Genomic DNA, 15,145 nt, shown 5'->3' with positions numbered 1-15,145 from the left:
CCCGTCCCGAATCGAGTGAGAGAGGTGATAGCCGAGGCTAAGGACGGATTGGAGCCTGAGGTCCACGTGAAGGACCGAGTGTGTGGACACCTACCTCTGGTGTAAGTTGTTACCTTGTGCTTAAGAAACCGGCGCAAGCCCTTACTAGAAGTTCTGTCTTCGAGTCGTTCTGCACTACACAACAATAGTATAGAGCAACACCGGCGTCTCTGTGTTTGGGGTGTGTCTAGGAACCTTCCGCCCGTTTTCAGAAGACCCCTTGCCAGGCTACCCCAAGACCCAGCTCATCGTGAAGGTGATCAGCGGGCAGCAACTCCCAAAGCCCCCAGACTCCATGCTCGGCGACAGAGGAGAGGTGAGTGTCTACCTTGCTGATCTAGTCAAGGAGCACAAACCATCACGCAAACTCCAGTCATCCTCACAGCAGCGGCTTTTGGATCACCATCGAGCAAAGATGATCACCGCATCTCGCGCTTTCCGATGCACTTCTGCGGACATCTGGAACACTCTTCCTTCTGATATTCGGAAGCCACTGGAGCTGTGCACTTTTTAATCTAAATTGAAAACTGATTTCTTTAGAACTGCTTTTTGTGTTTGGTTTCTTGTCTCCAATGAGCACGGTTGGCTATGTACGGTGCGAAAGAAGTTCAGCATACATATGTAAAGACAGAAAACAACAGACCACTTATTTGACACGACACTTGTGCAAACGGATAGTCAAGGAGTGTGCTAAGGGCCTCTGTTTGGTGCAGGGAGGCCTCAAAAAGGATTGGGTAGGGCCAGAGAGTTGAACTGATTGGTGGAGAGATTGAAACGTAAAAGGCGGGGAAACGAGGATGGACTGTCGGGGTAACTATTGACAACCGTCAGAGAAGAAGGAGGAGGGAAATGGGGTGAGCGAACCTTGGAGAAAGGGGGCTGGAGGAATGTTAAAGGGGATGGCACAAGGGCAAGGGACAGTTGGAAAGAAGACGAAGTTCACGCATCAAGAACCGAAGCCCGGGCCTAGAAATAGTGATAGTGTCCACAATAAAGGCTCGTGAGTAAAGCAAGAACGTGCGTCGGCGTCACTACATACCTGAGCGTCTTCTCTCACATCCAGGAACAGAGAACCAGAGCAGCCAGCCCTGCACCGGTTTTATCTCAATTGCTAAGCAGATGCCAGCCAGTGAGGCTGCAACAAAGGTAAATAAAGAAGGCATAGGAGAGATATAAAAAAAGCTTTTTCAATTGTCAGATTATATGAGGTTTGGAAGATATATTTTACAGGATTTAAACCTGCACTTGCGTGTTTAACTAATCCTCATTGTGTTCAATCCCCTCAGCTATAGCACCTCTATGCAGCAGCTGCTGCTGTTTTCCTACTTTAGGTAGCCTTAGTCCAGACCCCTGCCTCCCTCACTCCCCCCTCTCAGTCAGCCCTCTAACTTGTAAGTCGAAGCCTCCTATGCATGTATGTATGTTGAACTTCTTTTGAACCGTACGTAGCCAAGTGCTAATATGAGGTGCGGGGGAAGGACAACAAACTGAACACAAGAAGCAGTTCTAAAGAAATGAGTTTTCAATCTAAATGTTAAAGTGCGTAGCTCCAATGGCTTCCTAAAATCGGAAAGAAGAGCGTTCCAGACGGCCGCAGAAGCGCATCTGAAAGCGCGCGATGCAGTGGCCGCCGTCTTTGTTTGAATAACAACACGAGTCCAATTTAGGCCAAAACGACTGCTTTCTGTAGCGGTTTATTTCCCAATGCCATTGGATTCAACGTCGATGCTGGGTGTGACCTACTCGTCTCTTTCAGATCATTGATCCATTTGTGGAGGTGGAGATCATTGGGCTGCCGGTTGACTGCTGCAAGGAACAGACTCGAGTCATAGACGACAACGGTAAACAAACGGCGCTCACATTGCCAAACACACAGGCAACGCACGAAGCCCAAAGGGTCCATGACAATTATCAGCATTTCCACAAAGGCCTCACAGCTGAGGGTGATGCTGTATCAGTGTGTGTTGGGAGTTTCCGCCTTCTCCCCTCTGAAGAGTCTTGAATGTTATTCATTCATGCGTGTGTAATTATGCTCTTTGGTTATTTCGGTAAAGTCACGTAGGTAGAAAATAATAATAGATCACGACGTTTCGATCGCCACACAAGCAATCGTCTTCACCACCTGAAGACGATTGCTGGTGTGGCGATCGAAACGTCGTGATCTGTTATGTTTTCTACCTACGTGACGTCACCGAAAGAACCACGGAGTATGGATTCCTACAGTCACGAAAGCTTCAAATCAAGCGTGTGCCATTTTTCACGTGCACGCATCTGCATTCGTGTTTTATTTTTATTGTCGTCATCGGGTGTTTGTAGTGCACTGTTGTTATTCCACGTCGTCAGTGTAAGACATATCCTAGTTCAATATGCATGAATGAAGTGGCGGCTCATTGAGATAGACTGCCCTGTTTAAAGTCTGCGTACGCGGGGAGTCGTAACCACATTATCTTTTGCTATCATCTATCCACTGCCACCGCCTTCCCTCACAGTCCTGCTGGGATGCTACAATTAATTTCACCCTTCACACAGGAACTGATCTCATCGGTGGTTGTCCGTTTGGGGGCATTCTATTTTGGCTGCCATTCCATCACACATCTCATCCATCAGTCATCTTGCCTGCTAGCCATGTCCTGCTCAAGCCCACTGGCTTCCCCTCGTAAGGTCGCGCTCGTTACACACAAAAGTGCCTGCCACAAGTGAATACCTTGCTGATCACGTCAAGGAGCATGAATCGTCACGCGAACTCCGATCATCGTCCTCGCAGCAGCGGCGTTCGGCGAGCCATCGAACAAAGATGGTCACTGCGTTGCGCGCTTTCAGATACACTTCCGCGGCCGTCTGGAACGGTCTTATATTAGGAATCCGATGGAGCTAAGCACTTTTAAGTCTAGATTGAAAACTCATTTCCTTAGAATTGCTTTTTGCGTTTAGTTTGTCCTCCGTTTCCCGCACGTCCGATCAGTACGGTTGGCTACGTACGGCGTGAAACAAGTTCAACATGCATACACAGTAACAGTCAGTATAATGTCTCTGATTTGCACGTGTTCCTTGATCCATGCGTAAAGCTGTCTGTTGCACAGTGTAATTCCCAGCATGCGTCATTCTCCTCTTATTTGTGAGCTTTTCTTCAACACTAATGCGGCTTTATTGTATTATGTTGACATCTTTTTGTTGTTGCAATCTCTTTTTTTTGCGGCTCGGACTCACACGTAACCCTCGCAGAATATCATTCCGGGGTCGGTCAGGTTTTATACCCCGGAATTTCAGACACTTACCACCATGGCCCACAGGTGTCTTCCTGAGTTGACTTCCATGAAAGGAGTCGGGTGAGAACACGTTGACGCGGAAATTCTGCCCTGGGAGAACCTCAGGGCGGGGGGCGTGGAATACCGAGGAAAGTTCAGAGACAAGAAGGGAAACGGGGGAATTGAGTTCTGTACATCATACAAGGGCTTGAAATGTATTATATTTAATAGATTGACACCGAGGAAGGTGCTGCTATTTATATTTTGAAGGAATAAAGGTTTTTAAATCGTTTAATTTTCCACTTCCCTTTCTACCAAGATACACTATGCTGTTACATTTCTATATATGAATAAGTAAGCAAAGTAGCAAAAATACATAGTTAAATAAATCATTAAAAAATCACATCATTCCTCTGGGGTTTATAAGCAGAAGCGGTGTTACAATGGTTAGAGCAATGTACGATGAACCCAGAAGCCTAAACCTGTAAAAAAAATATAAACTATTTTTATTTTACCAGGGCGACCTGGCCACGAATGATCGCTCAACAAAGTGGCTTATCACGGGAAATTTTATATCAGTCAAATATTCAAAACGCAAATTGATTCAAAATGTGTGTGGGGGTTGGGGGGGAAGGGAAACCGGAGGACCCGTCCTCCTGCATACCAGGCAAGGTAGTTAACATCCCGCCACAGCGGTGCCCACAATACATATGATGATGATGATGGACTGGATCAGAGCAAGCACGCCAACATCGACGATGAGTGGTGCATGCCATGGCACCGCTTCCCACTCGGCTCTTCACAAACCCATGCTGACCATCACGGTGAAGTACGGTCAAACAACTCCCGTGACTGACGCTTCATTCGGAAGGCCTTCATTCAGCAGTGGATTGACAAGAACCATACATTTCGATTTAAAGCTTTCGTGACTGCAAGGATTCATCTTCTTTGGTTCTTTCGGTAAAGTCACGTAGAATGAGAATAAAATAATAAAATAAAATAAAATAAGACAATAAAATTCTCACGACGTTTCGGCCACAACACAAGTAGCCTTCTTCAGGTGAAAGAACAGAACTGTCGGGACGACAGACCTTGAATGAACGCTGTTAAGATTCTTAGCGTCTTTTAAGCTCGGTGAGAGGCGTGGAGAGCCTTGACAAAGGGGTTTACCTATCAAAGCAGGAGAATTTAGCATTGAAAAAGCTGAGGGATTAGCTTGTGACAGAAATAGCTGTGTTAAAGTCAAAGTTTACATATCAACAGAGGCATTTAGTATATGGACGTTAAAGGCCTCCAACTACCAACTATCAGAAAGTAAACGGTGTGAAAAAACTAAATCTATATTACATCAATATGATAAATGTACTTAATATATTCTTCAATAAGCTGAGCTATTAATCACAAAGCAACTGGGTATACACTACACTATGTAATGAATACCATATAGTAAACCAATTAAAAAACCAAAATATAAGCTCCCTCAATGTTATCAATAAACTCTATATACTCTCCAATCAGCTGAGCCACCAACAATATGTTATTATATATCAATGCCACATGGCAAAAAATTGTGTTTTTTTTTCCCTTCCCCTCACCGCTAGTCCCACGGACAGCGACGTTCAGGCGGACGAGTCAATCCATGCTTGGAACGGAGGACGGGGGAGAGGGAAACAACTCCAATGCGCTGTTATACTCCATGTTATAAACCATACCATTAACCGTGGTGTGAGAGGTATTAAGAGGCAATGCCAGCGAAAGAGCTGCGGTCTGACGGTCACCGTAAAATAAAATTAATTAAGAACCGAAATGGTTTAAAACATCTTTCCAATGGTTACTAAGCCAGAATCCATCTTCTCGGTTGAAATTGTCTCTGTGCTTGTATACGTGGATGGCCTCATGAACGAATCTCTCATGGTAGACAGTTGGCTTGCAAAGAACCTCCGTCTTGGAGAAGTCAATGTCATGTGAACCCACTGAATTATAACAGTGATCTGCCACGGCAGAAGATTTCATCCTACTGTGTTTCAAGTCTGCTTTATGTTCGCGGATGCGGTCCGATATATGCCGTTTGGTTTCCCCAATGTAGTTGCTACCAGAGAGGCACTTTCATTTGTAAACGCCCGGGTACTGTATGTCTGGAACAGTATCTTTTACAGATGGAACCAGATCACGGATATTATGTACTGTGTTGAATCGGACCTGGATCTTGTGTTTATTCAGGATTTTGGAGATATTTTTAGTGACCCCTGCAATGTAGAGTACGGTGATGGTTTTGAGTGGCTCCTCAAGAGGATCCTTCTTCATGACTGGAGTGATGGCTTTGCGGATTGTGTAGTCGGAGTAACCATTAGCTCTGAGAGCCTGGTGTACGTGCTTAAGTTCACTGGCAATGTGTTCCTGGTCGGAAATGCATTGGGCTCTATGGTATAGAGTCTTGATGAGAGAGTTCTTCTGGGATGGATGGTGGTGGGAATCCGGTTTCAAGTAAGCATCTGTATGGGTAGCTTTTCTGTAGACAGAATGGCTCATTGAACCATCAGGTCTCCTTTTAATTAAGACATCCAAAAAGGGTAGCTTGCCATATTTTTCGACCTCCATGGTAAATCTGATGGATGGGTGCATGGAATTGATGTGGTCGAGAAATTGGTCTAGAGCAGGCTGGCCATGTGGCCAGATAACAAAAGTGTCATCCACGTACCTCTTCCATAAGGTCGGGCGTAGAGTGGCAGTCTGGATAGCGTCAGTTTCAAATTATTCCATGAATACGTTGGCTACAACCGGAGACAGGGGGGAGCCCATTGGGGTGCCCTCAGTCTGTTTGTAGAAAGTTACATTCCAGGTGAAGTATGTGTTGGTTAAGCAATGTCTCACCAGGGGGGGTACATCAGTATGCAGTCCTTGATGAACCAAGTATTCAATGATTGCGATGGTGTCAGGTACCGGAACTTTGGTGAATAAGGACACCACATCAAAACTGACAAGCAGGTCGTCTGGGGACAGGGAAATTCCTTTGATTGTCGATACCAGGTGAGTAGAATTTAGTACCGCAGAGATGGTTTTTCCAGTGAAAGGTCGCAGTATATCAGCCAGAAAACGCGCCAGTTTATAAGTGGGGGAGTTGATAGTAGAGACGATGGGACGAAGGGGTGTAGCTTCTTTGTGTATCTTTGGGAGGCCATATAATCTTGGTGGTCTGGCAGCAGAGGGTTTCAACGAGAACTGTTTGGTCTGATCAATTAATGCTGTTGAATCAGAGATGATTTTGTTCGTTTTGGTAACCAGGCTGTTGGTGGGATCTCTTTTATTTTTGTATAGCTGCCATCGTTGAGTAGTTCTTGAATTTTGTTGTTATATTCTGTTTTATCCATGATGACAGTGGCATTGCCCTTGTCGGCTGATAGGACAACAATATCATCTCTCTTTTTTAGTTGAAATAATAAAAAGCATTCATCTTTGCTGATGTTGCTAGGTGGCATCTTACCGTTTTTGAGGGTTGCAGCGATTTCAGATCTTGCTACGTCTGCAGAGATGTGACTCAAGCCCTTGAGTGCAACATCGACATGGGCAATGAAATCATTAACTGCTATGTGTCTCGGTGTGACAGCAAAGTTTAGCCCTTTAGCTAAAACGGATTTCAGGCCATCAGAAATGGAACTGTTACTGTGATTAATTACGACTTTGTTAACGTCTATCTTTTCGGTGTGTGGATCCGATTTTTTGTTGGATAGGCGGTTAAATTTGGAAATCAAATTGTCCCTACATTTGGTCGACATAGTGGCAGCCGAAGAGGTAGTCATATTGTCTACATGTTCCCAATCCGATGTAGACATTGTTGCTGTCAATGTTAAGTGTGATTTGTAGAGTATCTTGTCTAACTGATCTAGTTCGGTGCATGTAAGTCTGATTTTTTTGGAGATAAGAGCTAAGCTAGATCTAGCTAGAATTCGTTTTGCATTAAAGGAAGTTGCAGCAGCAGAAATGAGTGTAAATGCGGTTGGTATTACCTTAGAGTCACGGCATTTCTTCAGAAAGGTGAGAGACTCGATTAGTTGAGCCTTCTTGTCCCGGAAGTCTGTTGCCAGTGAACTCAAGCACGTACACCAGGCTCTCAGAGCTAATGGTTACTCCGACTACACAATCCACAAAGCCATCACTCCAGTCATGAAGAAGGATCCTCTTGAGGAGCCACTCAAAACCATTACCTTACCCTACATTGCAGGGGTCACTAAAAAGATCTCCCAAATCCTGCATAAACACAAGATCCAGGTCCGATTCAACACAGTACATAAAATCCGTGATCTGGCTCCATCTGTAAGAGATGCTGTTCCAGACATACAGTACCCGGGCGTTTACAAACTAAAGTGCCTCTGTGGTAGCAACTACATTGGGGCAACCAAACGGCATATATCGGACCGCATCCGCGAACATAAAGCAGACTTGAAACACGGTAGGACGAAATCTTCTGCCGTGGCAGATCACTGTTATAATTCAGTGGGTTCACATGACATTGACTTCTCCAAGACGGAGGTTCTTTGCAAGCCAACTGTCTACCATGAGAGATTCGTTCATGAGGCCTTCCACATATACAAGCACAGAGACAATTTCAACCGAGAAGATGGATTCTGGCTTAGTAACCATTGGAAAGATGTTTTAAACCATTTCGGTTCTTAATTAATTGTATTTTACGGTGACCGTCAGACCGCAGCTCTTTCGCTGGCATTGCCTCTTAATACCTCTCACACCACGGTTAATGGTATGGTTTATAACATCGAGGATAACAGAGCATTGGAGTTGTTTCCCTCTCCCCCCTCCTCCGTTCCGAGCATGGATTGACTCGTCCGCCTGAACGTCGCTGTCCGTGGTACTAGCCGTGAGGGGAAGGGAAAAAACACAATTTTTCGCCATATGGCATTGATATAAAATGACATATTGTTGGTGGCTCAGCTGATTGGAGAGTATATAGAGTTTATTGATAACATTGAGGGAGCTTATATTTTGGTTTTTTTTATTGGTTTACTATATGTTATTCATTATATAGTGTAGTGTATACCCAGTTGCTTTGTGATTAATAGCTCAGCTTATTGAAGAATATATTAAGTACATTTATTATATTGATGTAATATAGATTAAGTTTTTTTTACACCGTTTACTTTATGATAGTTGGTAGTTGGAGGCCTTTAACGTCCATATACTAAATGCCTCTGTTAATATGTAAACTTTGACTTTAACATAGCTATTTCTGTCACAAGCTAATCCCTCAGCTATTTCAATGCTAAATTCTCCTATTTGATATGTAAACCCCTTTGTCAAGGCGCTTCACTTCTCTCACCTAGCTTAAAAGACGCTGCAAATCTTAGCAGCGTTCATTGAAGCGCTGTCGTCCCGACAGTTCTGTTCTTTCACCTGAAGAAGGCTACTTGTGTTGTGGCTGGAACGTCGTGAGAATTTTATTGTCTTATTTTATTTTATTATTTTATTCTCATTCTACGTGACTTTACCGAAAGAACCAAAGAAGAAGAACCGTACACACACAGTACACGTGCACATATACCCCCCCCACTCCCCACGATACACGTCATACTCTCTTTGTAGGGCGCCTTGCAATGCAGTTGCATTGCAGTTGGATGCTAATAAATCCAGATTGCGTTTGAATGTGGGAATTTGTGCCGCACAAAGTGAATTCACTCAATGCTGCTTATCGCCCCTTCCCAGACTACAGGCAGTCGCTGGGCCAGTGGCTCGTTGGCAATGGCTCTGCCACTCTCCCTGCCACACGTGTGCTGCTGACTTGCTGCCCATCGTGATATTCCTCTTCGTTCAAACACCGCTGTCGCTCACTCCTGCCATCCATCCTTTTGCCACGGTCTTCCCCATCGATGTCCCTCTTATCGGCGTGACCAGTGCTCGCGCTGGAAGTTTTGGGATGGTGCGTTCGTGTCTTGTGCCGCTCGAGTCTTTTTGTTACCATCATTGTCATCGCTTACTGACGATGCAACGTGGGATCGTTAAGGACGGCCTCTCCGTAATGCCGCCTGCTTTGTGCGCGCCTCTTGAGCAGGCTTCAACCCCGTGTGGGACGAGACTCTGGTGTTCACGCTGCACATGCCGGAGATGGCGCTCATCCGCTTCCTCGTGTGGGACCACGACCCCATCGGCCGAGACTTCATCGGGCAGCGCACCATCTCCTTCAACGGCATGATGCCCGGTGCGCTGGCAGGCACCCCCCTCCCTGCAGCTGTGCTGTGCACCGTGTTTTGTCTGTTCCAGTTCATTGTCATGAGAATAATGATGCATTGCGTTTAGCTCCCTGTGTGTTTTCGAGTTCGGCGTTCCGTTTGTCCATTTGTCCGTCAACTAAATTGTAAGAGCCTTTCAGAAGGCCTGAATCAAAACGTTATATAAAGTGGACCCCCCCCCCATCCCCCCAGATGTGGGGGTAAAAAGTTGATCCAACAGGTTTACAACAATTGTCGACTCCCGAAAAATAATGTATTTTGTAAGCATATATAGCTACACATACAAGAGTCAGTAGTATCTACATATATACCTACACACCTTACATACAAGAGTCAGTAGTATCTACATATATATGCACCTACATACCCGGCATGCAATATAGTCAGTGGTATCTACATATTTGCCTACACACCCTACATGCAATGAAGTAGTATTTATATATATACCTAGACACCCTACATACAATAGAGTCAGTAGTATTTACATATATACCTATACATAAGCGTTTTACCCATAATTCACAGCATCAGAAATAATTTTTCTCTTTGCACTCAGAGAAGCATTCCACTATACGAATGTTGAACTTCTTTCGCACCGTACGTAGCCAACCATGCTAATTGGAGGTGCGGAAAATCACACTGTAGATGGCCATATAAACCCATCGTGTTATATTGGTCCTCATAAGCTCTTATCAGTGAGCCACAATAAGTTATGGATCGCCTCAAACAACAGGGTGCTGTTTATGGTCGCTCATAAAGACTCATACCTAGATATGGACTTCCATTGAGTGTCCACAGTGCAAAAACAGATGGAGAGATGCCAGCTGGCATGTAAGATCTGCGAAGGAATACTAAGACTGACGATGACTAATAATGTAAATCACTGAATTAACATTTGAGGCGATGGGTTGAAACGACGCCGGCGGTGTTCCAAATATGAAAATTCATAATGCGGTCAAACGCTCGACGTGGTGTCGCAATGCTGTGTGAGGCTCGCAGGTTATCGCCACGTGTACTTGGAGGGAGTAGCGGAGGCTTCGGTCTTTGTGCACGTGGTCATCAAGGAGTTCTCTGGAAAGGTTGGTTTCACTGTAAAACAAAAACAAAATCCCCCTCGACTAAAAGCACGCCGTCAAATTTTGGCAGCTCAGCTACATACTCTAGACAAGTTGTAATAACTGAATACTTTTTTTTAGTTTAGCAATTATGGGACTTCCTTAAAAAACAAATGCTGATTAAGGCTTAGAAGTCAGCATTGAGACGTCTATGCTTCCTCGTCTTTACTAACCCCGCACTGGCCAGAGTGGCGAAGTATGGTCAGATGACCTCCTCGACCCGTATCGCGTGAGAAGGCGTAAAATCCATATTACGTATGAACCTTACGGTGGGACCTCGGGGTCCCGAATAAACGGAAGTCAAAATCGTAATGATTTTATTTATTTTTGGCGACTCCGTCCCACCGCGCACATAAACGCCGTGACCCACCTGGCGTGGATCGTTCTGTGGTCACGTCATGTCCAAGCGCAACAGCGAGGATGAATGCGCACAAGAGCTGAACAAGCGAATGCACTCCATGCTCGGTTATGGGCAGGATCATAAGTCTTATCCAAAGCTGCTCAAACTGCCTACACGACTTAAGTCCTGTATTTGTCATCACGGTATGCATAACACAGTGAAACTGCTCTCATTTCTTCATTATTATTTGTGACCTACCAATGTCTGCAGCCAGGATCAATCGATGACAATCCTATTACCTGCAGATATTTAACAGATGAGATGCGTTGCACCGTTAATGCCTCCTGTTTGATAATACTTCTCTTGTCTGTATACATCTGTGCAGATAGGTGTTTTTTTGCGGTTAAGCCATAATCCCCACATACCGCTCATATCAATGCGGATAAGAGGAGCGGCGACCCACTGCTCTGTAGAGTAACATTGGTATAAACGCTTGTTACAATATGAACAGCGCATTGAAAACGCGTGCTATTTTATGTACTGTTTACAAAGTCTATTCACAAATCCACACTGAGAAACACGATGATTGACAGAGGGGTGTAAATTATTTTTTCGATGGTGTATTTAAATAGAGGTACTGCAGGTAAGTAGTTTTCAGTTTAAAAAGCATAGTTTAACAAGAAAACACTTGCCACCGTCCTTCAAACCCATTGGTGAAAAAGAGCAACGTTTTTGTTTACATTATAACATAATGTTTACATTATAATATGTTTATAATGTTTATGCGAGAGCCGGGAGCTTATGGGACACAGGGGTCCCGCCATAAGGTTCATATGCTGCCTAAAAGAGCACGAGAATACAAGCCATCACAATACCAAATTAATATTTAAATAATGGCCCACCCTTTGTGTTTCAGTTTATCCTCTGGCAGCGTTCATGAATTAGTAACGAGAAACAACTAAAAGAAGAGAGCTTGTGCACCGTTGCCTGTAGCGATCTTGGTGGTGGTGGGGGGGGGGAGCGGCAGAGAATAGAGCTCCGGAATACCTGTACCCTCTCTCCCAGATCAATACCTGTACCCTCTCTCCCAGATCAATACCTGTACCCTCTCTCCCAGATCAATACCTGTACCCTCTCTCCCAGATCAATACCTGTACCCTCTATCCCAGATCAATACCTGTACCCTCTCTCCCAGATCAATACCTGTACCCTCTCTCCCAGATCAATACCTGTACCCTCTCTCCCAGATCAATACCTGTACCCTCTCTCCCAGATCAATACCTGTACCCTCTCTCCCAGATCAATACCTGTACCCTCTCTCCCAGATCAATACCTGTACCCTCTATCCCAGATCAATACCTGTACCCTCTCTCCCAGATCAATACCTGTACCCTCTCTCCCAGATCAATACCTGTACCCTCTCTCCCAGATCAATACCTGTACCCTCTCTCCCAGATCAATACCTGTACCCTCTATCCCAGATCAATACCTGTACCCTCTCTCCCAGATCAATACCTGTACCCTCTCTCCCAGATCAATACCTGTACCCTCTATCCCAGATCAATACCTGTACCCTCTCTCCCAGATCAATACCTGTACCCTCTCTCCCAGATCAATACCTGTACCCTCTCTCCCAGATCAATACCTGCACCCTCTCTCCCAGATCAATACCTGCACCCTCTCTCCCAGATCAATACCTGTACCCTCTCTCCCAGATCAATACCTGTACCCTCTCTCCCAGATCAATACCTGTACCCTCTCTCCCAGATCAATACCTGCACCCTCTCTCTCAGATCAAACAAGTCGGTGGTCTCAAGAGCCTCTTTTCGAGAAGCGTCAAGCACGGCTCGCTGGACAGCCGCACGTCCTACTTCTCTCGGCGGCGCTCGCTCGGCAAGGACTTCCTCCGGCGCACGTCCAGCGTCCCCGCCAAGGGCCGCAGGAAGAACAAGTCCATGTCGCTGCTGGTGACCTCGGAGAAGGAGGGCGAGGACGCGGAGCGGCCGGCGTGCGGCTCGGCTGCCGCCGGCGCCGTCGGGAACCCCGGCGAGGCTCCCGCGGCCGACGGGACGACGGCGACCGCGGCGCCGGTGACCTCAGCCCCGTCGGCAAGGGGGCCGTCGCGGCGTGACGGCGCCGCGGAGGAGGAGGAGGAGGTCGACGGCGGCGAGCGTGACGCTAGCTCCCGCGGGGCGCAGGCGGACAGCGAGGGCTGCCGCGAGGGAGGTAAGAACGCCCGCGGCCGGGCTCGCTCGGCACGCGGCCCCGTGGGCGCGTGCTTCGGCGGTTGCCTCGGCGCCGGGGAGAACTGCGTCGGCGGCTACAGGTGCGGCCTGGCGCTGGGGCTCGGCTGCCAGGAGACGGAGCCTCCGCGGCGGGCCGGCGGGCCGAGGCGCGGGCACGTGTCGTTCGACCAGGGCTCCGGGACGTCCACGCGGAGCTTCGTGCACGCGGGCGCCGGGGACGGCGGCGGTCGCGCCGCCCCGTCCGCCGCGGCCGCCCCGTCCGCCGCGGCCCCGCCGCCGTCGTTCCGGAAGCTCGGGCCGAGGGGCGGGTCGCACTCGGCTAGACGGGGCCCGGTTGGCGGCGGCGTCGCCGAGGCCTGGCCCGTCGGCGAGGAGGGCCGAGTTGATGTGCAACGGCGGGGGGCCTCGGTCGTCAGCAACGGAGTCGCTCCTGACGGCTTGCAGCCAGCGGCGTGTTGGGCCCCGCAGGCTCCGCAGAGGCCCGTGGGCACTCTGCAGAGAGAAATGGATAAGCTGCTCACTGAAAAGATAGAGGAGATCAGGAGCAAATCCCCCATCTTCCGTCGTGGTAAGGGCAGCAGCAGTGTTAATGTAGTAGGCATTTTAGTCGTGGTCTGGTCGACGACAACCTATGAAGTTTTAGTCGAGTCTTAGTCTGTGGATATTTCTCAATTATTTGCCTCAGACTAAAATGCCGACTAAAATGAGCACTGGGCGGCGATACTGCATAGGTCGTGGTGGCTCTAGGCATGGCCGGAATGGATTGTGGCAGAAGCACGTCCCTTTTGGAGAGCGGGAGATTGATTTATCGATGTCATCGTACTTTTTTTTTGTTATGTCCGTGACCTTGCGGATCAGCCAGACGTAAAATTCGAAGCACGTGTCCAGCACAGAAAGTGTGCTGCAGTTCTTAGCAGGTTATTGAAAAGGGACCATGGGAAATGGGGCAATAATGTCGCTTCTTTGCTCAATATCATGGGAATGTCGAACGTTGGCGAGTTTGTCCCAGCGGCTTCCCTCCAAAATGAGCCCGTACGTGCAACTGCACAATCGCCTTCTTTAGCCATGCGTTTTCCACACCATGAGGATGACAGCACTTTATTGGTTGGGTCTCTATGGCTGTGTAAGGAAAAAATAAAGAAAATATATTTTCTCACGTATGACTCCATTTAACAAAGCCACCTCATAGGATGCGTTTCAATTGCCACTGTATATGACAAAAATGTAATTAAAAAAGCGACATGTCACCCCAGTGTACGCGAGTATAAGCAACGTGTTTAAACTTTAAATCGTCGTCAAATGTCAAAGTGTAACTCTTTGGCGTGCTGTATGCCACGGCAGCTTTAATTATATAATCCTCACCATTGCTAACGCTTACGGCAAGTGAGTTTGTAAACGTTTCCTTCTCTCTTTCTTCGTGTTTAAAGCCACAGTTGCAACGGGCTTCCGTAAGAAATGCATGATGCTAATTTACAAATTGCAAATTAGTTCATGTCGAAACTATTTTTGTTTTGTATATTCAACCTTTGGCCGCAATTATTTTTGTTTGTCTTTCTACACGAACAGCACAAAAACTCTGAGCAACGTTTCCTTATTTAAAAAAAAACAGCCATCCATTTTTTTGGAGAATGATTAACTCGTTAAAACAAGTTATACCAGCACTTCATCATACATGAAACAACGGGAAACATTTATATTTGTTAAACACTTAACGAAGTTAAATGACCCATCCAATAAAAGCACGTCATGATAAACGTTCGTGCGGCATCATCATTATTATGCCTATAGGTTATCAGATTCACTGCAACTTGATATGCAAGCTTCGCCCCACATCCTGGCACAGATTTATCCAGTCCCATCGTCTCTCACTGAATTCTGGTCCCTCAGTGAGGCGTTACCGATCGGTCTGCTAGGTTGTTGGGGG

At 46.7% G+C, this 15,145-nt stretch overlaps 1 protein-coding gene across 6 annotated transcripts in view; it reads left to right on the top strand.

Moving 5' to 3' along the window:
* The window catches only part of PLCH1 (phospholipase C eta 1), a 348,896-nt gene that overhangs the window by 321,968 nt on the left and 11,783 nt on the right, over window positions 1–15,145 (top strand). For all 6 annotated transcript variants that reach the window (XM_032962321.2, XM_076070313.1, XM_076070314.1 and 3 more), the window contains 5 exons: window positions 231–355; window positions 1,796–1,880; window positions 9,343–9,489; window positions 10,520–10,599; window positions 12,769–13,201. In XM_032962321.2, the coding sequence (XP_032818212.2) occupies window positions 231–355; window positions 1,796–1,880; window positions 9,343–9,489; window positions 10,520–10,599; window positions 12,769–13,201 (870 nt within the window). The remainder of the gene's footprint in view (window positions 1–230; window positions 356–1,795; window positions 1,881–9,342; window positions 9,490–10,519; window positions 10,600–12,768; window positions 13,202–15,145) is intronic.

This window comes from Petromyzon marinus, chromosome 28, assembly GCF_048934315.1.
Source record: "Petromyzon marinus isolate PM22_M1 ecotype Great Lakes invasive population chromosome 28, UKy_Petmar_22M1.pri1.0, whole genome shotgun sequence".
Taxonomy (NCBI): domain Eukaryota; kingdom Metazoa; phylum Chordata; class Hyperoartia; order Petromyzontiformes; family Petromyzontidae; genus Petromyzon; species Petromyzon marinus.
Note: the sequence above shows the minus strand (reverse complement) of the source record. Positions and strands in the feature narration are given on the sequence as shown.